Genomic DNA, 27,567 nt, shown 5'->3' with positions numbered 1-27,567 from the left:
CAGGGAAGCCTGCGTGCTGCAGTCCATGGGGTCTCAAAGAGTCGGACATGACTGAGCGACTGAACTAAACTTGAAGTTAACATGCAGTGGCTCATTTATATTCACATTATTTTTCTTCTCAGAATTATCACATGTATTTGAGGAAAGGAAAAGTCAGAAGTGAAATTTTCGAAAGACAGTGTTTTGTAACAAAAAATTAACGTCCATTAAATAGGGTAAGAAAAAAATCTGACAAAATGTAATGATATCATTTATATGTCCACCAATTGCATATATAGTAAGCATTAAAAATGTGTGCCATAATTTTTTTAAGTAACTTCTAAAATCTTTCAAGTTCAGTTGATTTCTGAGTATGAACTTCACATTCACATTATTTTGATGCAAAGTGATATTTTTTTCATTAAATGTTTATAGGTATGTTCCATGATAGTTTAACATAGGTAAATAAACAACCATAATAGTTCTTGTATCTTTATAAAAAGAGGGAAAAAGAGGGTATTTATATTTTCTAATAATACTGTGGCTCTGGCTTAGTATTAAAATTTTCCAGGAGTGTGTGTTTACGTATTAAATGCTTGCTGCAAGACATATATTTCCTAATCATGATAACACACATGCTTAGAATGAAAATATACATGGAGAAAAGAGACACAAGTGTTTTGGTTTGCACCCCAGGTGATTCAATTTTATTTCAGCAGAAATTATAGAGAAAGTGTAAGAATGGTGATAAATATCAGAGTACAGAATGTCACCATGATGTTATCTGGCATGTTGAAAAAACAGAGCAATACACTTAAGTATCATTTGATAAGAAAACATTCAAGAATGTTTCATCTCTTGATTCCATTCAGACTAAAAGTAGATTCAAACCAATTATGAAAAACATCATCTAGTGTAATACAAGGAATTATTTTATCCATTATGGATCCAATGGATATATTATATCCATTGTGATAGACATGAGATTTCTGAACGTTTACAAATTCAACAAGAGGTTATCAAAACCCGCAAAGTCTTCTTTCAGAACACTGATATTTCTCAGTGCCTGCTGTGGACTGCAAGTGGCCAGAGACACTTACTCAGTGTCACTGTAGTGTCTGTTCCTTTTAATTTGCTCTTCCACTGTGAGTTGTTCAGACTGGACTTCCACTCTGGGAAACGGAGGCTTGGCTGTAAATTCACAGCTCGGAGCATCAAGATCTGTGACGTGTGCTGCTCCTATTGTTTGCCCATGCCAATGTTTGATGTCCTTCCCCAATTCTCTTAAATACAAACATGGCATATTTTTAATATGATCTACAGAATCTATTAAATTATGCGTAGAAATGTTCTCATTCCTTTTGGAAAAAGCAGCAATTTTCACCGTGTTCGAAAAGAAGAAATGTAGGTTTTTATTATTGGAGTGGTTTCCTTTGATGTTTAAAATGTTTGTCTCAGAAGAGGGCATTGAACTTTTCCCATCACCGAGGCCTGACCTGGAGACAGACTGCACAGGACTGCCAGCAGTAGCTCCGTCAGTCTGTTTATCTAGAGTCATAGGCAGCACGTTTCTTGAGTCAGTCTTTTCAGATTCAAATATACCAAGTAACTCCGAGAGTTTAGAAGCATTTTCTAAGTTTTCAATTTGATATTCATTTGCAGTGTAGTACACTTCACTTGACAGTGGCAATAGATTAGGAAATTCTAAAACAGATGTCTTCTGCCTGCAATTATTCAGATATGACGCTGCTACATAATTGTTATTATTATTCTTGTTCAAATTCTCTTTACGATTTTCTGGTACCACCTCATCATCAGTGTTAGTAACCTGTAAAACTTCTGCACCATCAGGTTCATTAGCTTTTTCATTTTTCTCTTTCTCAGCACTCTGCACAACCGCATTATTGTTGTCATTAAGATCCATTTCACTTTTCCTCTTCTTCGTGTCTTCAGCCTCATTCACCTTATCTTGTACATCCTTATTTCCTTCCTTCTTCTCTTTTCTTGCTTCATATGCTTCCATTTCTTTGATTCCTGTAACATCTTCTTTCTGACACATGTGGATGGACTGCAGGCATGGCTGCAGGAAAGAAATGTTATCTCGTTCTTGTCCTTTGTTTTCCACAGTTTTCATGTGTTCTATCAGTGATCCACTTTTAAATTCAGCAGATGTAGGGGTTGTCATTTCCGGTGGCCATTTAGGTTTACTCATTTTGAGCTCTTCCTCAAGGGGGAAGGTTTTCTTAGGTATCTCCCTGGAAGGAGGCCAAATGATTTTTAATTTTCCCCTCTTTCCACATTTTTTCAAACCATCCCTTTGCCCTTCACTGTTACCAGCATCTAAATGTTTATTAAGTTCTCCAAGCATGGGGGTATTTTCCACATTGTTTTTACACATATTTGGTTCTTCATTAGGAGTAAAGTCAACTGAGCTGCTTTGATTTTTGCACTTCCATCGATCTTTATGCTGTTTGTGTCCAAAACCTTCATCATAATTTCCTTTTGATTTGAAAAGTTGTTTAAAGTGAGGTTTACAATATATTTGTCCATGAAGTGAGGCATAATTTCCCAAACTGTCAAAAAGAAAAAACATTTTTAAACATTTTATGTATACACTGCAAATTCTTACAGCGTTAGGGAACTGATTATTTCGAGCAATGAATCAGAGATTGAGTACAATTAACTTACTGGCAATAGGAACGTGCCTATTAATTGAACATTCCTGTTAGATTATATTCACCACTAATGCCCTCTATAATACTTGTCTTGCAGTAGTCAGAATTTCGTGCTGTATGTCAGGTACCGGTACAAAAGGTGCTATAGTGTAATGCATATGTAGTTATAGATGATGTAAAATGGAAGGACTAAATCTTTGCTAACTCCGAGAATTGTGAGGGGCTGCAGTTTTCAGCAAATCCTGAATAGCATAAAAAATTAACTATTTGAACTTCCTAGTTAAGTGGACTTTGAATGAATGAATTGGAAAGCTTGTCTATGCAATTTTTTATCTTGTCTCTTTGGAAATATTAACAAATAGAAATGCCTGTTAAAATTAACATCAAATTTAGTCAAAGGCAGCAACATAATTTTTTAATATTTCTGAATCACTACATAAAAATGGAGAGAAAAACTAAAAACCCAAGGATAAAATTACAACAAAACTAAGTGACAAGGTATCCTCATCAACCTCAAAATACAAGGAGGGAAGGACAAACCAATATCAGCTACAAGACTAGCATAATAGTTGCATGTGTGTGGATGACAACAGAGGGAGAAAGGAAGGTGTCTGATGGACCTGAAAAAATGAGACTACACAATAATCAATATTTCCTGGAAAGTATCACATGCCAATTGGAGAGCAGCAGCTCAAATTGGGAGAGGTTTTGGCATTTCAATAGCCAGTGAGAGTGCAAAAGTCCTGTGGCAGGAAAGTCTGAAGAGGCTGGAGAAATTAAACTCAAAACTGACCCACTGGGATTGTTTAGATCCTACACTGTGAAAAATAAACACGGGAGTGGAATCAAAAGGGAGGAGAACAACGATGACAGAAATCAAAAGGTCCCAGTCAACATGAGGGAGAGAATTCAAGACAGGAAATCCCAGGAATCAAGGCACCACAGTTTTTTGAACAGTATAAGAAAATTAGAAAAGGTAGCCCTGTGAAGTTGGGAAAACCATCCTGAATTTTGCTTCCTTCCAAGATTTGTGTAAATTAACACCATATAAAAATAAGCAACAGCAAAGTATCAAGGCCAAACAGTATATAAAGTTATTATGAGAAGTGAAAGAATAAGGAGCATTATCACTGTAGGCAACGAAAACATGGTAGAAAAACATGTTCTTGAAACATCAAACTTTTAACCTATTTCAAAATGAGCTAAAAGACATTAAGAAAATGATAAAAGACCCAAAAGAACAGCATGAATTGTAATTAGAAAAAGTAATAAAGAAGGTGTCAGGTATCAAGAAGAAAACAGAAAAGGAAAAAGTCAAACATGTCAGCAATAAAAACCAAACTAAAAGAAAAACAAGAGCAAATCAATAGGAAACGTCTTAAGAAAAATATGGCTTTCCTGGTGGCTCAGATGGTAAATAACCTGCCTTCAGTGTGGGAGACCTGGTTTCAGTCCTTGGGTTGGAAAGATCCCTTGGAGAAGGGAATGGCAACCCACTCCAGTATTCTTGCCTGGAGAATTCCATGGACAGAGGAGCCAGGTAGGCTACAGCTCATGGGGTCACAAAGAGTCGGACACGACTGAGTGACTAACACTTTCACTAAAGAAAAATAGGAAAATTAAAAGATAAAAAATTTATAATCATAAATGAAAAATATATAATAGGAGTTCCTGAATGAGAAAATAAAATTATGAAACAAGTTAAATACTAAAAAGCTATAATTTAAAGAGCATTTCCCAATATAAAAAAGAATGAAATTACATACTGAAAGATCACAAATTGTTATCAGTATGTAAGAACTAAAGGAATAAACTTTCCATGAGCCTTTTCTAAGGAATCTACTTGAAAATAAGCTTGAGCAACCATAATAACTAAGGAAATGTCAACATAAGGACTGTGGGTTAGATTAAATACATTGTTATATATTAACTGGGATGAAATGAGGGTATAGAGGGGGGTACTATAACATGTAACAGCTATATATGATGACACCAAAGACTCAGTACACTATTTTAACAAAATGGGGTGTGAGTGATCAGCGGAGCAAATTCAATTTTTAATGCTTTGATAATCAAATTAGTGGTGCTGATAGCTTTGTTTTTCTAAAACTGTTGTTCAAATGAATATGGGATAGTCTAACTCTGTTATCTCCTTTGTCTTTGAGAACCAGAAGCCCTGAAGTAGAAGATACAGCTGTAACGGAGAAGAGGCTAAGCAAAAGCTATGAAATTCTGAATTCAATTTGGAAACATCCCTATGAATTCCTATTTTTTTCTGTATATATAAATATTTACTAGATCTTAACACTTAAAAGCTTAGAAATAGTGATCAACTCAGTAGAAAGAGTGTCAAGATTATAGTCTTGAAATATTTCACATTCTCACTAGAAGAAACCAAGGCTTAGAGAAATGACTGATTCTGCACCTGGGCCAGTAAATGTATAAGATGAGCATGGGACATCTAGTCCTATCAGATAAAGAGGAGGTTATCACAGACAACTTGGGTTCTGTCAAAAGGACTCAGGAGACAACTTGAAGTGGCTTCCACTGGCCAGGTATAGAGTAACTGGAGTTTCAGTAATGATGATAATTGTTTGTGTAAACATGTGTAAATCTGTAAGTTTATAAAGACATTAAAATATCTTAAAAGTGGTTATCTCTAGGAGATAAGAAACTATTATATGAAATTGTTAAATAAAAAATTGATACATTGACAACACTGATGAATAAAGGAAAAGAATTATGGACTTATTCTGCCTTTTTTTAAATTAACTGTATCACCGTGTAACCAAATACCAAATACAGGGAAGCATCTTCTGTGAAAGTATTCTAATAATAGGTCAAATGTCCTGGGTCTTTCACAAGTAAGCAATAAGGAATGAAAGGAATGGATGGAAAGCTTAGCCTAGAGATTATTTTTAAAAAAGACTTGAAAGACTTGAGAGAGTTTTTTAAAAAAGGATAAAACCAGAGTACAGAATTTAAGAAAGCACATTTGGGTAAATAAAACTATAAAATGCAAGGAAACAATTACTATAAAGGATGATATTTAGTCATAGGCAAGAGACTGGTTATGTTTGCAAAGGGCAAAGGGAGGAAGGAGCTTCTGGAATGGCTAACAATATTGTATTTCTTGATCTTGATAGTGTTTATGAAGTGTTCACTTTATAATTTAGTGAGCCACATATTTGCTTTGCTTGGTTTTCTGTATCTGTGGGTGTTATACGTGTTGTACTGTGTTTAATTGCTCAGTTGTGTCTGATTCTTTCTGAGCCCAAGAACTGTAGCCTACTAGGTTACCCTAGTCCATGGGGGTTCCCCAGCAAGAATAGTGGAGTGGGTTGCCATGCCCTCTCCAGGGGATCTTCCCAACCCAAGGATTGAACCCAGGTCTCCCGCATTGCAGACAGATTCTTTACCATCTGAGCCACTAGGGAAGCCTGGGTTTTATATAATGCTTTTTAAAAATAGCAGTCATTGAATAAATATTTTTGAGTCCTTATTGTATATTTGGGTTTACTTGGTACTGACAAGACAAACATTAACACATTTCCTACAGCCAGGGACAATTACACTAGACTGTGTTAGAATGGAGCGAGCACAGGAGATGCTGTGATCCATATACAGGGGTAAAAGCAGGTCACTTCAAAGACATAAAGTCTCAGTTGAGGTCTGAGGAATGATATGGGGGTGAGGCATGGGAAAACTCCTCCAAGGAGCAGCAACAACATTTGGAATCAGCTAGATGAGCGAGAAAAAAAAATGACTTCGAGGAACTGAAATTCAGTCTTCATGAAAAGCAACAGGCAACAGGAGGAAGGGGTGCTGGGAGATGAGAAGGGACAAGATATTGAATCACTTTTTAATTCATATTTATATGTTAATTTTGGGAATAGAGGAAGCCATTATATGTTTAAAACTGGGAAGTGATCCCAGATTTGCATTTTTAGAAAGATCATTCTTCTTACGCAATGGAGCATGGCATTGGGAACGGTTGGTGGTGGTGAGAGTTATTTCTCTTATCTATGTGATCTTCATGCTTGGACTAAAGGGCCCCTTCTGAATTTTATTAAGAAAGCAAAATGTCAAAAGGAAAAAGGTAACAGCCATTCCGAGCAACACAGAAAATGACCACATTTCCATTTGTTGTTTTAACTGATGGAAACAGGATTTGGAAAAACTGACATCTTTGAAGAGACATGATGTTATAAGTATACTGCAAGCTCTTTGACTATTTGTGCCCCAGGCCACAAAACAGTTTTACCTCAGTTTACTGTTGCAATGGTGGCAGCGGAAACAGGATTTATGAAAACTCTGCCTGTCTGCTACTAGGCACTCCATTGGATAAACCGTCTTTTGACAAAGTATGCATATTTCCTTGTCTTGGAGTTGCAGTTTCTAAAAATAAAAATGTATAAGAGCTTATGTAATACTGTTTTCAGTCACATTGTAAAAACAAAACAAACAGAACAGCATATTAACTGGCCATGCAGTTAGTGTAGAAAGTTCTAACACTACTGGTCTCGATGTTCCTTCTCTGGATGTAGGGCATCTACCATTAGGCATAAGGTTCTGGTACAATCAACCTTATTCTGGTTTCTCTACTATTTATACATGGGACAAGTTAATTTTTATTATTTTAGGGAATATACATGAGTAAAATGTGTTCACTAACTTCAATACACTGAAAAGGATATATAGGAAAATCAGCCACGAGGAGACCTCCTGAGACCACTTATCATTCTAAATGACTGAACTTTCTATGTATATAAAAGTTTATACCTAACTTGGTCTAAAGTTTTAGTCTTTAAAGTATTCTGTAGAGATTTTTCTAAAATATATCCATATATCTTTTCAGCTGATATTTTATTTGTTTAGGTATTTTCTTGATGACTTAGTGTTGACTCTGTGACACTAATTCTTAACAATAAGACGAGACTCCTAAATACACTGAACTATTCAGAACCATTTGTCCTCAGTCTAAATAGCTTAAGATTTCAGGGCTTTGGGGATTCTTATCTCTGCCTCTTATGATTTCCCTACCTCCACCAAAATTACATGTGAATGCCAGTTCCTATAAGTAGTTATATTACCAAGTGTTTGCATAGTTATATTACCAATGTTTGCCTAGTGGTTCAAAACTGACACAACTTTTGCCAGAGTATTGTTTTGATTCTCACAACTCATCTGTAAGAATAAGCTTTTGTAGTAGTTTTATATATGAGCATATATGTGCATTGTTTTTTATATAAATAAATATTATATACACACACTTTAATGTTTTGATGCTCAATTTGGGCTACTAAGAAATCTCCTTTATTTATTTTGTTCTAATAGGAGACACACTTCTATATTTAACACCAGTTTCCTTGTATTTTTTATGTCTTTAGTTAACAGAAACTCAGCATTTGAAATTAGACAGCTTTGCTTAATTATGCCAGAAGCCAGTACATTAAGAAATTATATTAACCTGATAAAGTAGACACATATGTTGCAAATATGATAAGGGCAGAATTATTAGTTTCAGCAGTTTTTATTTTTAGGCTTGCTATTTCTTTCAATCTATCTAAAATAATGGGCTACATTAATTATGTCAAATCTTTTTATTGTGAAGCCTCATTAATTGTAAAAAGGAGGAAAATATAAAGAAATGAGCTGTTCTCTGATGTTAAAAAAATCTGTACTAAGTTCATGTGTTTTAAATCTCTTTTCTTCCAAATATAATTATATTTTAAAATTATTGTCCACATTTATCTGTGAATGAGGCCAATTGAGCTATAATTTGGGGTTTAGGAAAGGCAAAAGAAAATCAATTACAAGGGGAAAAATAGCAGTGGCATTAGAGAGCCAATTCCATCCAACTCAACAACAATAATTAAATATACAAAAGGTCTAATTCCATACTACACTTTTGTCAGAGATCCCAATCAATGAAAATCCTTAAAGCACATATGCAGAGTGTAAATTGTTTCTTGGATTATTACCAGGTTGTATTGAATGCAAACTCAAACACCACTTAAGTCTGGTAGTTAAAAATCTATCAATAATAGGTCAAGAAATATTATCTCCTATTGTCTTTAACAAGTGTATAAAATAATATTTTAATAAGAAATACTCATAATGTACTAATGGTATACAATAATTAATAAATATAAAATCTATATAATAATTAATGCTATCACAATAGCAATTATTATTATACCTGCTGCTTTATCTAAAGCCTTATTTACCTTGACAAACACAGGTCTCAATAACCTATAGAGTAGTGTTTGTTACTCTCACACAGGGCTGGTGAATCATATTAAAAGCTTTTGTAAAGAGAAAGTAGTAAAAGCAAGCATGGTAAAGGGAAGGATAGCAACAACCAGGGAAAGCTGTTAGTTTTACGTTATGGTGTTTAGTTCTTTCCATGTACTCTTTTAATTGCAAATCGTCTTAGCTCTGTGCTTTTAAAGGGTTAATCTTACTTCACTCTTTGCAAGGTCATTTACCACGTATAAATGCAGATTCCTCTTGGAAGGTGGTTTCCATCTCAGTTGCAGAAGCATCTGAGGTTGAATATCCCAAGTTTTTAATAACTCTTTCACTCTCCTGCCAAGTCTGTTGAAAATTCCTCCTGAGTTCTTTAGGTGAATCAGAAACATCTAAAATGTGGCCGGCGATGACATCCTCATAGGTGGGTGGGGCGTGCTTGAAGTCAGAGCGAGATCTGCCAGCTTCTGAGCCATGTGACGAAGAGACTGTCGTCTTCGACCCAACAACCTGACTCTCAAATGCATCCACACCTGAGAAATGTTCACTGAGAGACCTTGTTTCAGAGCGTATGCTGGGCAGCTTAACGGGCATCATTTCTTGTAGCTCTCTAGGACGACTGTGAGAAAAACCCGTAAAGCTAGTGCTTTCTGAAGATGTTAATCCAAATTCCTCCTTAAATGAACGGCTTTCTTGCTTTATATTACGATTTGCTTCTCCATTTATATAAGCTCTTCTATTTGACTGTGTGTCAAAACTTAGGCCATCCTCAAATCCCCTGAACCACCTGTTTATTTCATGTTCATGGTCACTCATGAAATTTTCAGCCATTTCAACAGTCCTGTTGGCTGCTTCGTATCTCTGCGCGTGCTCTGACAGGCGAGGTCCTTCGACTTTGCGGATGATTTCCACTGAGTCAAAACTCTCAGTATCTGGCACTATGTCTGTAGCAGAATTTACTCCATCTTTGTGAACGTAAGTCGACCTATTCTCTACTTTCCTTACTTCCTCTTGAGCTTCCATGGATTCTTTGAAAGAACCACTGTCAGCATGATTTACAGTTATAGGTATTGTGATTGTAGGTGGAGAGTCCCTACCACGAGCCTCTATCTTAATTTGACGGCGAAGTGTTGCAGGAGATGTGATGATCTCAGACCTCTTCTCCACAATGGGAACCGGGGTTATCGATGAACATGGGATGATCCCTCTGGATAACTTCGCAGTGGTGTCTTTGAGTTTCACAAGTTGTTCAGAACGACTCTTGGGTGGCGAAGGGGAGGTACTTGCTTTGAGGATTCTAGTTGGTTGTGACGGCCTTGGTGATAGTTCAGCAAAACTGTCCTTTTTAGGGGACTGGGAAAGCTCATCCTTGGGAGAGGTTTGTGTTCGCCGGGCGGTAGACTCGATCGTTATGAAAGTTGGTGACGATGGGCGTGTTTTTAAAGATGGAGGAGGAACCTTGGCATCATCTAGTTTAATTTCCTGATGGGTTTTCACTTGATGATGAGCAGTAGTTTCTTGATGAGTTGCTACTTGGTGGTGCTCTGCTTTTTCCACAATTGTATTTTCTTTCTGCTGGGTATTTTTATTATAACTGACATTAGCATTAGACATTTTAGATAATGTTTCATTAAGACTGGTAGCTTTATTTCTCTGCTTTCCCGCTTTAGACGATATCATGGCCGTTTGAATTGTATTTTCACAGGACACAAGCATATCCTCTGCCTGAGTCTTAATGTGTGTTATTTCTTCTTTGATTTTTTCTGTGTTATTCTCCATAGCAATGCGAACTCCATATTCTCTTTTTTCTTCACTTAATAGCCATACTGGAATAATTTTTAACAGCATCTGAAATGTCTTAAGGCCATTTTTATCTGGCTCTGCTTCAAACTCTTTTACCCTAGACAGAATCTGTTGTAGTTCTTCACGTTTTCTCAAGAATTCCAATACATTTACAGCACGTTTTCCATCATCCTGCTGGGATTCTTTCGCAGAAGAGAATAAAGATTTGTTCTGTGTAATCTCTTGCTTTGACTCTTTAGTATTAGAAAAGACTTGTTTCTGTTGTATGCCCTTGACGCCAAGATATTTTTCTTCCTGAAGATTATTATTTGGCTGGGGCAATTTTTTATGTTCAACTTGACTTTCAAAAGACTGTGTATGTGTTTGCTGAAAATTCTGAGTCTGAGAATCAAGATGTGCCTCAGTAACCTTTTGTTCGACTACCTTCTGAGCTGATATATTCAAGTGTTCTTGTTTGTTTTCAGCTATTAGACTTTCTTTCTTTGGACCAATCATTGGTGGTCCCTGAATTGTTTCTTCACTTCCTAGAAATTTCCCACTCTCAGATTCTCTAAATTCTCTTTGCTTCTCATGAACTATTTTGAGCTTACTTTCATGGCTTTTCCCTGTGGTTTCTGTAGGCAATTGTATTGTTGCTCTCTTCTCCTTCGCAGGTAATTGATAATGTTTTTCAGTCACTGATTGCTTATAGCTTCTACCTTCAGTCCTTGCTTCTGTTCTCCCGGTTTCCTGGTACTGTTGTTTGGTAATGGTTTGAATATCAACTTCAGATTGCTTTTTATGACTTTCATAGCTGTGGTTTGTTTCATCTAACTTATGACCTAGAATTGGAACCTTCATGGTTTTAACTTTGAAACTGGGGGAAACTGGCTGGCTTTTGGGCAAGTGCAACTGCTCCAGATGCTTCTGTTGTGTTTGCTGGGTCCTATATTCTTGCTGACTCTGTTTAATTTCACAAGCTGATTTAGATTGGATCATACCCTTTGAGCTCTGCAAAACTTCCTTTTTCATCGTATCTTTGCCTTCCAAGGTTGCTGGAACATGTTGGAGCCTCTTGGCAGAGAATGTCACTGCCGGTGTTGTGGAAAGCTGGTTATCAGTACAGACCCTTAGATCTTGAGAAAGACTTTGAGAGACCGGGTTGGTTTGGGCTGCAGTCACCTCTGAATCCATTCCAGTTAGGGGGACCTCCTCCTTTGTTTTTTGTAACAGCACTTCCTTTTTCAACTCTGATATGTTTTGATTTTGGCTCTCTGTTCTAACTATGTTGTAGCCCGAACTCCCCTGTCTCTGTTTTTCAAGCTCTTCTCTTTGTTGTCTGTATTTTTCTTCAGCAATCATTAAAGGTGTTTTAAATTTTCTCATATAAGGTTTTGGACTTTGCTGCCCTGAACCTGCTGGAAATGAATGAGATTTTATGAGAGGTGCTATAGGTTTTTTCTTGGGTGGTGAACTTTCTGGAACTGCCTGTGAGAAAGACCTTGTAGAGTCCATAGATAGTTGTTTTCTTTTATCAAGACTTTTGCTAGATACATTCTGCATTGTCTCTATGTGTTCACTGCTAGTTGCCGTTATTACTCTTTTCTGATCCTTTGAGGGAGTCATTTTACATTCTGTATCTGGCAGAGAATTTTCCAAATCAACTTTTGGGGAACTATGATTCTTTATATCTTCTATCTGCTTGGGAAACTTGGGTTTGGGGAGTGTGGGAGGTGGCAAACGTCCTCCAGATTTTCCTGTTGTGATTTTAGCCTGAGAGCTTGAGGCTTCTTCTTGGGAGTATTGTATGAATGTTCCATTATGCTTTTCTTGAACAGAAGAGGAAAGGAGATGTGCTGGTTTTAGAGCTGGAGCTGGAGGAGGAGGGGGCGGTGGTGGAAACGTGGATAGACATTCTCTTTCAAATTTCTCATCTTCTGGTGGTGGAGGAAGAGGGAGGCCTGGAAAATTTTCAAATTCAGCCTGTATCTTCTCAGTGGACAGTGATGGAGGAAACACATTTTTTTCAGGCAACATCATTAAAGGAGGTGGAGGAGGAAGAGGAAATTCAATTTCAGATGATGCATTGGAAGGTAGAGGAGGAGGTGGAGATGGAGGTGGAAGAGGGAACTCATTTTCCTTTGCATTATTTTCAGGGTTAAATTTGATTGGATTAAAGGACATTTCCATTGCCATTTTTAAGTCTTTGGAGGTATTTGTCTTCATTAGAAAGTCCTGGCTCTTCAGATGAATATCAGTCTGCTTTTTGTCAATTGCCTTAAGTTGATTGTGGCTTTTTTGGGAGACTTTCACTTCTGTTACATTTGACATGTCTTGATTCACAGGCAAAGTCTGCCACCCTGGTTGAAGGGTCACATTCTTTTTCATTATATCTTTATTAGAATATTGCTTTTCTTGTTTTAACAGAGTCTGCTTCTGAAAGTCCTCTGAAACCTCACGTGTTTCTCCAGCCATCCTGTTGACTGGACCCTGGGTTAAACCAGGCCTAGAGCTTTGTGTATCTGTTGATATTTTAGTGTTTTTGGTATTTTTAGGACTCTTGACAGGGAAAGCCTCAATCTTCTGGTAGTCATTCCTCAGTTGGCCAGTTTCAGTCTGTTGCTTTCCAATTGTTTTGTCAATAGATTGCAAAAACACAGCCTCCTTCTTCTGTTCTCTCTCTGTCTCTGCTTCCTTGGTTTTTCGATGTTCCCTAACTGACAGGGTTGAAGTCAACTGTCCGCTTACATGTTCATCCCTAAGATGTTGCTCTGTCATGTTATCAGTCCAGATACCCACTTGGTGTGAATTAGATAGTTTTCTAAGGTTTTTCTCAAGAGCATCATTGTTTTGTTCACGATCTATGACAATCTTTACAGGGCCTTTGGGGGCTTTTGGAAGATTAACCTCAGTTCTTTCTTTCATTAAATCTCCATGACAAGATTTGTTTATAGTTTGATTGAGAATGTCTGCTCCCTCCTGCCACCTGGCTGCTGGCTCAAAGGGTCCTGGTCTTGGCTGCAGAATGCTTTTTTTGTCCCTCTGTACAGCCACCTGATGAGTCCCTGTTTTCTGCTCTTCTTTGGATCCTGCCATCACAGTCTGCACTTCATCTTTCACTGCACTTTTATTTACCTCTTTGAAAGCTGTTTGTGTTTCTTTTAGATTCCTTAATGATGCCTCGAGGTCATCTAGGATAAGCTCCTTTTTCAGTATTTCCGTCCTCGTATGTGCAGTCTTTTCAAGGCATTCAATAGCTTTCTCAATATCCCCAGGGACGACGTCAGGCTGTTTAGAATCTTTCCATTTTTGACTTGATTCCTTAAGTGACTTGAGGGTGGTCAGCATGTCACCTTTTATAATTTCTTCTGTTTTAGCCACTGTTTTCTGACTTACGGCCTGGCTGAGGGAGTTTAGGGTTGACTTCACATCACCTTTAATAATTTCTTCTTTGGGTAACTTACAAGATGTATTCTGAGGCTCTGTCAGAAAAACCTTAACTGTATTATGCACATCTCCTGGGATGATGTCAGTTTCATTAACAGTACGTTCAACCTGAGATTGCCTTTTCTTTAATAACAGTTTTGTGCCTTCTACATCACCACCAATGATTTCTTCCTCTTTTTCTTGTTTCCTACCTGTTAGTATCTCATTTGAGCCTGTCTGGAGTTGTCTGAGATAATCCAAAGCTCCAGTTTCTATGCATGTTGTAAAAAACTGAACATTTCCTCTCTCAGAGGCATCAATTTTAGCCCTTTCAGATATTTTATTGTTTGATATGGAAGATAGCAAATTATGAATCGTACGTTTTACATCACCCCCTACTATTTCTTCACGCTTAATTGTATCACCAGCATTTTCATGAAGAAGACAATAGATAGTCATGTTAATATCGCCTCTTTCATCTTCCTGAATCAAAATACCTTTCTTTACAGATCTTTCCTCAGAGAACAGGTTTTTTATTGCTTGTTGGACATCACCACTCACTATCTCTTCTTTTTCAGCATGAAATTCTGTTGATCTGTTTAATAACTGAGTTTTGGTCAGATTAACATTTCCCTTCTCTTCTTCACTGACCAAAATCTCTCTTTTCTTACAGTCTCTTTCAGAAAGAAGGTTCACCATTATATTTCTGAGGTCAACCTTGATAATTTCTTCTTTCTGTATCTCAGGTGATGCTTGATTCATTAGCTTGTATTTTGCCATTCGAACATCCCCAACCTCATCAGCTTCAATGATGATTCCAGGAGCCTCGATAACTTTTTGAGAGTACAGTTCTCCTAAGGTTTCTTTAATGCTCTTGCCAATAATTTCCACCTTTTCTACCCTATTTTCAGTAAATCTGTGAAGGGGTGTGGTTTCAAAGAGCCATGTAGTTGTCTTGACATCAGCAGGAGGGATTTCTTCCTTGGTGATTTTTGTGATGCTTTCATCTGCTTCCTTAATAGAATCCAAAGTTTGATTTTCAAAGAGCCATACTGCCTGCTTCACATCACCTTTCTGCATATCTTCCTGGGTGACTGTTTTGATATTTTCATATTCTGATCCTTCTCCTCTCAGTTCATCTAGAGTATGGGTCTCAAACAGCCAGGTGGATGTTTTAACATTGCCCTTCTGTATTTCATTGACACTTACTGTTCTTACATAAGTATTCTTATCCAAATTTTCAGACTCAAAGAATTGTTTACTTTTCCTTACATCCCCACCTTGAATACAGTCCACAGTGGGCACAATATCACGTGATTCCTTTGCAATCTGATCCAGTGGCTGGGTTTCAAATCTGTATCTAACAGAACTAACATCCCCCTTCTGAATGTCTTCTTGTGTGACAGATTTAATCACATACACAGTCTCAGATTCATTAATTGAGTCTAATGGTTTTGTTTCAAAAAGCCACCTTGTCCCTCGTACATCGCCGTGAATTACCTCTTCCTTTTTAACTGTAGTCACTTCATGATAAAACCCTTCTCGATCTTGAATTGCATAGAGTGGCTGGGTTTCAAAGAGCATTCTATAGCTTTTTACGTCGCCCTTTATTACTTCTTCAGTAATTGTTTTCTTGGTGCTAATATAGTCCAATTCTTCTTTAATCTCATCTAAAGAAAAAGTCTCAAAAATAAAGCACCCCTTTCTTACATTTCCACCTTGTATGTCTGTCACTGTCTTAACTAATTCATCACCTTCTTGACTTTCTTTTATCATATCAATTGGTTGGTTTTCAAAGAGCCACCTACAATTTAAAACATTGCCTTTCTGAATATCTTCAGCCTTTAGGGTTTTGATCTTTCTCAAAACCTCCTCTGAACCGGAACTTATAGAATCTAAGGACTGACTTTCAAATTTATGCCGCATGCTGGAGACATCCCCAGCTTGGATATCCATTTCTATGGCTTTGATCTCCTTTCCTTCTTCTCCTTGTATGCTGTCCAAATTTTCTGTCTCAAAAAGGAAACATGTTGTACGAACATCCCCACCATGGATTTCCTCTTGTTTCACAGTTTGCAATTTGACTGTTGCTTCAGAGTCATCTTTTATGGTATCAAGTGGCTGAGTTTCAAAGAGCCAGGTACAGGCTTTGACATCTCCCTTATGAATTTCTTTACTGCCAGTCATTAGTGAAACTTTTTCATAAAGAGATTCCATTGGCTGGGTTTCAAAAAGCCATCTACAGGTTTTGACATCCCCTTTAACAATATCAGTGACTTGTTCAGTTTTCCTTTCTACTTCTTCCATATTGCTAAAATATTTAATCGAATCAAGTGGTTGGGTTTCAAATAGCCACTTAGCAGATTTTACATTCCCAGTCTGTATTTCTTGAGCAGATATTCCTCTAATTATCTGATATTTATGAATGCTTTCATCAAACTGATCGATGGGCCTTGTTTCAAAAAGCCACCTACAGCTTCTTACATCACCTCTTAGGATTTCTTCTTGCTGGACTGTCTTTACTTGATGGTATTTTCCAAGGTGATCTTGAATGGCATATAATGGTGTTGTTTCAAAGAGTGATTTATTTAACTCTACAGCACCTCTTGTGACTCCTTCCACCTCTATTTTATGTGATGCATCAAATTTAATCAAGTTGTTTGATTCAAAGATATGTGTATAATTCCTTACATCTCCTCTGTCAACTTCTTCAAGTTTCACTGTTCGTATGTACTCTTTTTTATCTTCTCTAATCTCTTCCAGAGGTTGGGTTTCGAAAATCCATTTTTGGTGCCTGACATCCCCCTTTTCTTCTTCAGAAGCAGTAATTTTTTGAAGTTTTCCTACATCAGGGCTATCTTTTAAAGCCTCTATTGGAAGTGTTTCAAATAGTTGCTTAGTAGTTTGTACATCGCCCCCTATTATCTCTTCAGACTTTAGATGGTCTGCATCAGGAACTTCTTTCAGAATATCTAATGGCTGTGTTTCAAACATCCAACACTTTTTAGAGACATCTGTACCTATTACTGTTTCCTTTTCAACGATGACCTCTTCTGTCTCTTCTTTGATTTTCTCCAAAGGTTGAGTTTCAAACAACCACTTGGCCCTATGCACCCCACCTTTGACATTTTCTTCCATGGATATTCCTCTGACGACTTTAATTTCTGTTATATCTTTGTTAATTGTGTCTAGGGGCTGTGTTTCAAACATCCAACGTGCTGTTCTCACATCCCCCTTTTCAACATCTTCTCTGTGAACAGTTTTAATTTCTAGCATTTGACCTGAGCCATCTCTAATAACATATAATGGTTGCGTTTCAAAATATTTTATACTTCTCTTAACATTCCCCTTAATTTCTTTGAGCTCAGATCTGAGTTGCAGTAGGTGCATCTCATCTACTGAGTGAAGTTGTCCAAGTTGATCCAGATGTTGAGTTTCAAACATGTATCTCACAGTCTTGACATCCCCCCCAGTTATGTCCTTTATGGCAGTTGCTATTGATTCTTCTTGGCTTTGATGCAATTTATTCATCGAGTCTAATGGCTTTGTTTCAAACATCCACCGGGCTGTGTGGACATCTCCTCTGGCTAGCTCAGGAATTTTCTCAGCATGTTTCTCAGTGCCAGAAGAATGATCCCCCAGAGTATCGATGGGTTGGGTTTCAAACATCCATGTGGTATATTTCACATCACCACCAGCAATGATTTCTTGATCAGCAATGCCCTTGGAGATGTTGTCTTCATCTGGAGAGCCATTGTTGATGGAATCTAATGGCTGATTCTCGAAGATCCATCTCATGGACTGCACCTCCCCCTTCAGAATTTCATCCCACTCCACGTGTTCTCTTTCCGAGTTCAGACCTTTTTGAGAACTGTCATTCGTATTTTCAAAAACATACCGGGCTTGTTGCACATCTGCTGAAACTGAGCTCCCTGCATTCATTTGACGAGAAACAATCTCAGAAACCTCACTGATATAATCTTTTTCTAAGTTTTTCCTTAACTCGGGATGGATGTGTTTATATAAACGGTTTAATTCATACAAATTTCTTTGTTTGGAGTATAATTCTTTGGGGACTGGTGGTTTTCTAGGAGGGTTGGGGAGTTCAGGGGACTGGGAAAATGCTGTCACATCTACTGGAGGTTGAAGCATGTCGGGCGGGGGAGGAGGAAATTCTTCTGTCTTTTCCGAAGGAGTGGCATTAATTTGTGCCAGAGTTGAGGAAGTGGCACTGTGGTCACTGTATCTGGTGGTTGATGTTTCCTTCCTCTGGCTGGTTGAAGTGTAAGAAGTAGAAGAGGTACCCACAATTGATGATGGCTTTAAAGTCTCTTCAGATTCACTTTCCATCTTTAAGGGAGAGAAAATCAAATCTTATAAAGATGAGTATAGTGGTGGAGACTTTCTGGGCACTGCCTTTCACCTGCCCATGCTACGATATCTCCATTGGGAACAAGAGGTGATAGAGTCCATTTAGAGACCTACTTCAAAGCAACATTCAGTATATGTTGCTATCTTTCCTATAATCCATTTGCACTTTTTAGAATTATATTCCCTATTCAATACATCAGGAACTCAGTATTTTAACATTTACCCATAATCTTGACTGTCTTTCCTTCTTTACTTAATGTGCTATGCAGAGTAATCTAGAGGGAAAAAATTAAAATCTTAAAGCACTTTTGAGGGTTGTTTTGTTTTCCTTGGAATTTTAAACACAACAGAGTAAGTAGATGACATTTAAAAACTGGCTTTATTACTTTATCTAATGTGAATTATTAAACTTAAGTACATACATAATTTTTTCTCCCCTAATTTGCTTTAGTGAGAAAAGTTTTAATTCTCTCTACTGCTTTTCTCATGTAGAATAATATTCTTTGTCTGGAACAGAATAAGTACTGGTTCAGGATATTTTTTTTGCTATTGGAAAACCTCTTCATTCAATAATTTGAAAATGTTATGTGTTTACATGTGGTTTTATACTTAACATGTCTCTGTGCAGAGACATTATCTTACCTTAATCTGCTTGGCTGGGGTCAATTCTTTGTCAGAATAAAGGACCTTTTCCTGGACAGACTTTTCAAATTGTTCTTTTAAAAACTTAGTCGAAACCTTTGGAATCTCTTCCTCTTCAGGTGTATCTATGACTATAAACACAAAAGAACACCATGGATATTATGTAACTAATAAACATGATGTTTGAGAAGTCATTATAATACTATGGAAAACTTCTTATAATGTAAGTTAAGTAAAAGTATTCAGGATATAAGTGTATACATATGGCACTACTTCATTAGGTAAGTTAGTAATTGTCAAGAAATATAGGAAGAAAAATAATGGTGGTTACTGGATGGAAAGTCATAAGTTATGAAGCTGTTATTTATTTTAATTGCATATATTTTCCAAATTTTCTACAAGCATGTTTTACTGTTGTGCTCAAATAATAATAAAAGTTATAAAACAAGAAAAGAACAGCAGAAGAATAGAAAAGGATCTACTTCCTTAAGCAAAACTACAATAAAACAAAATTCAGATATAGTTAAGTAACATTTGGGTCACAGTTGGCTTAAATCTTCCCTTCTAGCACTTAGGAATAGCAAAACTCATTCCCCTTTTACAGGCAAGACACTCTGTACCCATTTTATGCAGATCCGCACAAGTTTGCCTGGAATCTAATCTCATATCTGGAGGTTGGAGAATTAGACTTAAACATGCTTGAATCTATCATTAAAAGTAGTACAATCTAGATAACTTTTCTGTTCCCAAGGAGCTTGATAAACATCAAGTTTATTCTAGATCCCTAAGGCAGAAACAATTCAGAGATGACTGGCTTATCACCTTCTAGGCTTTTGGATACATCATAAGGTTGAAGGGCAATGAACTATTTTAGAAGCTTATTGCAGCTCTTAGCATAGACAGAACCTAATTATATATAGAAATACTGCCCTATCTCCATTAGAATCATGAGTAATAGTTACTAACTTTATTTAGTGGGAAGGCTTGTACTTTAGAAGTTCTCTATTCAAACACAGACGCATCAACAGTAAAAAGGTATATTCAAATCAAATAATATCAGATTCTTACCTGTTTCTTGAACATATTGATGGAGCTTAGAAGCTTGGTTTATTTCCTCAGTGTGTTTTTCAAGATGAGAGACCTATGTTTAAAGATAATTTTAAATAAATAATTGTTTTTAAGAAATCAGGTCATTTCAGGATTGTACATGTATTCTTGGACTTCCCTGGTGGCTCAGACGGTAAAGCGTATTCTACATTGCAGAGTGATTTTCATCCAAGACTTCAGTACACATAGAGAGATGCAAATTAAACACTGATCATTTATTTTAATGCATGAGCTCATGCTATAACAGAACATATATGAATGGACATCTAAAGTACCCTTATATTTTCAGGGTGCTCATTTTATATTTCAAAGACTTCAAAGTTGGGAAAGAGACACTGATGTGTATTGGTATTAAATACATAAAGGAATATAAAAGCAATTGTTTATAACAAGATCAGAACGTCCACACAGTTCTGGAAACTGTGTGGAAAGTGTTTTTTCTAAGTAGTTACCATTTCTGTTCCAAGAACATCAATTTTGTGTGCTTCGGAAATTTCTGGTTCATTTCTTTCCATTTCCTGGCTGCATCTTGAAATGTCGACCTGGCTGCTACGGATTACCTCCTGAAAATGAATGAATGAATAGACAATGCCTTAAGAGAATTCTGAAATTTTTAACTTTCATTTTATCAGTGCAATTTCAGTGAAAGAGACTTCTGAAAAAAATTGTTTCCTCCGTATATTGCTTTGCTTGACTGTTGTAACAAATGACCACAAACTTAGTATCTTACAGTTGTATAGGTCAGAAACACTGAATGGGTCTTGCTGGGTGTTAGCAGGTGCCATTCCTTTCTCCAGGCTATAGGGGAGGATCCATTCTCTTGCCTCCAGCAGTTCTAGAGGCTGCCCACTTTCACTGGATCGTGGCCTCCTTCTTCTAGTTAAACTTTTTCTCACTCTGCCATCTTGCTGATTTTCTCTTCTGATCCCCCTTTCACTTTTATGGACCCTTGTGATTACATTGGACTAATCCACAGAATCCAGGATTATCTCCCTGTCAAAAGGTCAGCTACTTAGCAGCTGTAATTCCATCTTCAACCTTAATTCTTCTTTGTCACATAACTTAACATATCCACAAATTCTGAGGATTAAGATACAGGTATCTTCAGGAGCCAGTATTCTGTTTACCACCCTTAAAAAGCAACAAATGTTAACAAGGCAACTCATACCCCGTATGACAAGGATGACTCTCAAAGAGAAAATGAAAATCCTTGATGAAAAAGAAATATATTAATATTGTTGTTTATAAGCCAGATTTTCATGTTACAGAAAGACATTCCTGTGTTCAAGTTGACCTTCTGATTTGGTGGCAGATCTAGAGTCTAATTTAAGAGTATAATCATTACATAAAACCAATATAAACAGGCCATATTATGCTAGCATATCTCCATCATCACACATCAGGCTACTTTTGATTTTAGTTATGCCATTGCCTTCTCCAGTTAAGTTAGCATAGGTGATCCTGACTGAACTGGATGGTTGAAACTGCTACTAACTTTGGTGATCCATCCCTGCTGTTACTATGGGATGGGATCTGACAGAAATATATGATTGTTTGATTGATATGAAACATTTGGCATACTGCTAAAAATCTTACCATCAAAAAATAGAATGTAGACAGATGACTCTCCAAGAACACATCTATTTGAACACCTTTGAAGTTGGGATTTCACTTTACTTTTGATAATTTACATGACTAGCAAGTGCTGTTTTTGATATGGGATTTCAGTAATAAAAACTTTGTCTTACTAAAGTATAGTCAAGTGAGCAAAGGTGAATTATTATTATTAATCAAATAGAAGCACTAAAGTTTTTCTTTTTAAACATGGAGTTAAATAGTTTTAAGTGATTAAATTCTAAACCTTTAAACCAAGAATAAATTTATATTAAAGCTAATTCATGAGATCTTGACTTGTGATTTTTTTTTTCTTCTTGCTAGTATACTTGCAGTGTTTGGCTTTTTTCCCCCAAGTCTATTTGGTATATAGGGTCAAAGTTAATAAAGTGGCAGTCATATATTTGCACACACACACACACACACACACATATATATATATATGGTTTAGTTGCTAAGTCATGTCCAACTCTTGTGACCCCTTGGACTGTAGCCTGAAAGGCTCCTCTATCCATGGAATTTTCCAGGCCAGAATACTGGAATGGGTATTTCCTTCTCCAGTGGATCTTCCTGACCCAGGGATCAAACTCTGGTCTCTTGCATTGCAAGCAGATTCTTTACCAACTGAGCCACTAGGGAAGTTGTATACACACACACACACACACACACACACACACACACATATATGTATATAAAACATGACTTGATCTTATTACACTTCTCTGGGAAGGAGAATTAAGACAAAAAATTGATAACCTCTCAAATGTCCTACAGAGAATTGAAGCCAAAATCTAGGTTTGTACTTTAAAATGTAGATTATATTCCATTCACTTCAGTTCAGTTCAGTCGCTCAGTTGTGTCCAACTCCTTGCGACCCCATGAATCACAGCATGCCAGGCCATTCTGTCCATCACCAACTCCCAGAGTTTACCCAAATATTTTTGGGTAAACCTAATATTTACACCTAATATTCCATTAGGTGTGTTAATTAACTAGATGGGAGGAATCCTTTCACAGTGTATAAGTATACCAATTATCACTGTGTATGCTTTAAATATCTTATAATTTTTTCAATTATACTTCAATAAAGTTATAACTGAATATCTAAAAAAGGCATTTGAAAAGGTACCTGAAAAAATTTAAATTATACCTCATTAAATTAAAGACCAGTGTAATATTTTCCTAAGCAGAATGCGCTTCCAGCTCTAGTCATTTATCACATGATATTTATTAACATGCTTGATGCATAGTTTATGCTAAGGAAAAGTTTACTTAATGAATGAATGAATAAAACAAAATAAAACTTCCATTAACAAATTAATTTCATTCAACCTTCTATTTGCCTGAGAATGTCCTAGGACCTGGGGTTAGAACAATGAACGAATGTGTACTTTACTTTCTCAAGAGGGAGTATAGAAAGTAAATAATCCATATTCTTTCCTTTAAGTTCAGAGAATCATAATTCTATAATAAGAAGTTGTGCATAATCAAGTTTTATTTAAGGTTATTAATAACATTATGCTGGAGGAAATAATAAAAGTATTATCTTTTGTTGTCATCACCTAGGTTTCCCAGGTGGTGCTAGTGGTAAGAAACCCACCTACTCAGTTCAGGAGACATAAGAACCTCGGGCTCAATCCCTGGGTCAGGAAGATCCCCTGGAGGGGGGCACGCCAACCCACTCCAGTATTCTGGCCTGGAGAACAACGCTATGGAGAGAGGAGCCTGGCAGGCTGCAGTCCATGGGGTTGAAAAGAGTCAGACATGACTGAAGCGACTTAGCATGCATGGAGAGAATTAAAACTGTCATTGAAGACCACAGAGAGAAAGGAATGCACGGGTACAAATAACATTTCTTTGTGTAAAAACTGTTTGCAACTATGGCAGATCTTTCTATCTATCGACATATAATGGGGATATTCTATGGGTTTCTTTTGACACACTGAGAAATAGGAAGTACTGATTAAACAGTGAAAGAGCAAAGGACATGGGAACTTGATCAGTGACAAGATCCTTATGGAAGGGCACTTTGATCATTACTACAGAATGACATCTCTGCCTAGAGGCGCATATGACAAGCTGTGATCCAGAGACCCATTTATTTGACCCACTCAATGATTTTAAGGTTTTGAGCTAGTTAACGCCTACAAAAATAATCAAGATTCCTGCTTATGTTTGAAATTTTGAAGATCCGGCAACACTGGATTCACATTCCAGCATGGCAGTGGCTTGCTGGACAAAGAAGTGGCCACCCGTCTTAGTTGGGACATACACTTTTCAGTTGGTCCCTGTTCCCATCACTCACTAATGTTTCACACCAAACCTGCCTGGAACCATAGCAATTTGAGTTTCTGATACTTGCTGCTAACTGTCAGGCTGAAAGAATAAAGTCAGTAAGTTAACTTGGTGTGCTGAGAAAGATAAATGCAAAATGTTGGGAGTAGAAAAACAGTAAATAAATATATTTCAACACATTTTTTAAAAAATTATTATTTTCTGGGGCAAACACTTTATACTTAATGTGTATCTATTTGGTTTAAAAAAATCCAGGCCTATCATCTCTAAATATATTTTCTTGTGGGAGATGACACAACATAAACACATAAACAGTACAAGGATACATAAATTTAGTTTAGAGGTATAAGCTTCTACTTCAGCACTTACGTGCTATTATGAAACAGAACTATAATTGTTACACTAGTTCGGTATGTTAGTGTCAATGCATCAATTTTACTGCCCCCTGTTTTCTGTAACTTACATAAAGCCTGTCTTAAATTATTCCAAGATTTTGTTTCCATTATTTACTGTGTTTCATATTTTGTAACTAGTGGAGTTGGATTTTAAATCTGACTTTCTTTCTTCCCAAGTGTTGGTGTCTATAGACTGAAGGGTTAGATAAAAGGATGGATCATCATAATGATCAGGAAGAAATCCAATTATACAAATAAATGCAATAAAGAATTCTGGCCAGAACACCATACATAAATTCACATGAAACAATTCATGAAATTGGTATTAATACTTAAAAAATTAAATTCAAATATAGATTGGCTGCAAGAATAAAAATACAATTTTGGGTTCACAGGTGGATCAACCAAAATCAGTACTCACGCCCTCCTTTATACTAGGTATGTCATAAGTTACTATGGGTAACTTACTAAATCACACCTAACTTTTTAAAAAAAATCTCATTCATCCCTGAAAAGAAACATATGATATATATGCTCTAATTTTGGAATCTAGACAACATCGGGCAAAATAAAAAAATGTTATAATGTTTGCATAACTCATGCCAATCTGGTATCAGCTCATAGATTAATCAAGTATATTACAAAGTTTCCATGCATATACATTTCTCCAAAAGGGATTTCTCCAGCACAGAAAAGATTCCACACTTTGCCTACTTAATTTGCCATTGTTCTTATCACTGTAAGAAAAGGCATTGTACATTTCCAGTGATAAAAATGCAAACTCATGCTATCACAATGAGTAAGGGAAGAAAAAAGACAAGCTTTTTATGATGACTCACTATTATTGTGACTCTTAGAAGTACATCCATTAAAATAAAGTGTGATGTAACTGGCAGAAGAGTAGATAATAACTGCCTCACTAAAGTGGAAAAAATAGCTCATTTTCAATGCTAGTAATTCAGCAATTTTACCCATCACTAACCTCATTCTTAATAAAACCAGGAAGGGTTTGTACCATTGTCAAACAGGCAGAAATAATACCAAAAATGTGCTTTTTATGTTAACAAAGATGTCAGTTGATTCAAGACTTGAAAGAATAATCAGTTCTTTAAGTGACGAACATAAAAATTTGTGGTTGATATATTGTGTTTGTCTAGATTTGGATATATTTGAATTCAAACATGTTTTATTTTTGCCCTGAGTTTTTTCTCTTCACTTTTTAAAAAATTTACTTTAAAATTTTACAGCATAAAATTTGATATCCCTATAGTTTGAGCTTCATGTTAGGGTTTTTCCTCATTCACTACACACTTTTGAATCTTGGCTCAAAAATTGTTTTTTCTTTGAAACCTTTCCTGACTTTTCTATACAGAGGTACCTGTTCCTGCTTTTATTATCATATTCCTATATGGTCAGTACATATCTCTATTACCTACCTATCACATTTCTCATAACTGAACTCATGCATCTTCAAATCTTGATGTTTATCTTCCTGGTAGAGAGTAGATCCTCCCCTCTAAATGTCAAGAAGTGAATGCATGGATACAAATAACTTTTCTTAGGAATGTGAAAACTTTATGATTTTATAAAAATCTAGTTTAAAAATTAAAGTTCTATAAAATCGTATGATTTCATTTTTTGATATTTCAGTTGATAATCTTTGATACTGAACATTTCATAATTGGTAGGCAGGGTTACTGAAGCTGATGCATATAGCAATAATATGTCAATCACTGACAAAGTATACTTAGCAGAGTTCTCCTGGTAACACTCAAATGGTTGGAACGTTTACGGAAGAGCATGGGCAGTGCTGTTATGCTATAAAGAGAAATTGAAATCATTAGAGGGAAGAAAAGCCTGTATCAAGAAACCAAAAGATACACAAAGGCAGCAAACACACACAGAAACTAAAGAACCTTTCAAAATAGGAAAATTTATTTTCAAATGTTCTTTTTATAAAAGATCTTATTGGTGAGAAACTAATCTGTATGTTTTTTTTTCTTTTGTAAATTGTTATTATTCATTGGGTTGGTAAATCAATGCATTATCAAGCATTATGTAAAAACAACAGTAGAATGCTTTGGGCAGAATTACTACGACATCAACAAATTAAGTTGATATATTTGTGATGACAATAAAAGATACTATTTTATCCTTATTTTCACTATAAAGGGGAAAGAAGAGTCCAGGCAAATGTAAGTCATGATCCTTTGTATCCCTGTATATACTCGGAAGTGAAGACTCCAGTTTTACTTCATTTAGTACTAGGGCTGCCTGAAGCGATGAATGCTCCCTGAAGCTGGTTGGACTATTGGATCCTAAGAGACTGATGATGCAAAACATTTGTAAAAAAAAGTAAAGTAGCAACTTTTTCCTTTGAAATTACTGCATCTCTAAATGTGAGTGACCTCATATCACTTCACCTATATATTTATTTATTCTACCAACAGCTACTGAGCACCACCTATCTCTATAGCATTTTGCTAGGCATTGTCAGTATTGTTTGTTTGTTTTTTTTATTGTCACCCTGTTTATTTAACTTATATGCAGAATACATCATGAGAAATGCTGGACTGGATGAAACACAAGCTGGAATCAAGATTGCCAGGAGAAATATCAATAACCTCAGATATGCAGATGATACCACCCTTATGGCAGAAACACTGAAGAAGAACTAAAGTGTCTCTTTTTTTTTTTTCCTAATTTTATTTTATTTTTAAACTTTACATAATTGTATTAGTTTTGCCAAATATCAAAATGAATCCGCCACAGGTATACATGTGTTCCCCATCCTGAACCCTCCTCCCTCCTCCCTCCCCATACCATCCCTCTGGGTCGTCCCAGTGCACTAGCCCCAAGCATCCAGTATCGTGCATCGAACCTGGACTGGCAACTCGTTTCTTACATGATATTTTACATGTTTCAATGCCATTCTCCCAAATCTTCCCACCCTCTCCCTCTCCCACAGAGTCCATAAGACTGTTCTATACATCAGTGTCTCTTTTGCTGTCTCGTACACCGGGTTATTG

The 27,567-nt window shown here is 36.5% G+C and overlaps 1 protein-coding gene across 2 annotated transcripts in view; it reads right to left on the bottom strand.

Annotated features, from left to right (window-relative positions):
- Positions 1-655: 655 nt before the first annotated feature.
- Positions 656-27,567, bottom strand: part of XIRP2 (xin actin binding repeat containing 2) — a 79,640-nt gene continuing 52,728 nt past the window's right edge. Inside the window, exons 4-9 of one of the 2 annotated variants that reach the window (XM_070357855.1) lie at positions 20,687-20,797; positions 20,196-20,268; positions 19,128-19,258; positions 9,146-18,464; positions 6,919-7,052; positions 2,414-2,552 (exon numbers count right to left, since the gene is read on the bottom strand). In XM_070357855.1, the coding sequence (XP_070213956.1) occupies positions 6,958-7,052; positions 9,146-18,464; positions 19,128-19,258; positions 20,196-20,268; positions 20,687-20,797 (9,729 nt within the window). In that variant the 3' untranslated portion in view covers positions 2,414-2,552; positions 6,919-6,957. Of the gene's footprint in view, positions 2,553-6,918; positions 7,053-9,145; positions 18,465-19,127; positions 19,259-20,195; positions 20,269-20,686; positions 20,798-27,567 lie in introns of both variants that reach the window. The other variant, XM_005900481.3, reaches the window with a different exon arrangement.

This window comes from Bos mutus, chromosome 2, assembly GCF_027580195.1.
Source record: "Bos mutus isolate GX-2022 chromosome 2, NWIPB_WYAK_1.1, whole genome shotgun sequence".
In the NCBI taxonomy this organism is placed as follows: domain Eukaryota; kingdom Metazoa; phylum Chordata; class Mammalia; order Artiodactyla; family Bovidae; genus Bos; species Bos mutus.
The sequence above is the reverse complement of the archived record's forward strand: the minus strand, read 5'-3'. Positions and strand labels throughout refer to the sequence as shown.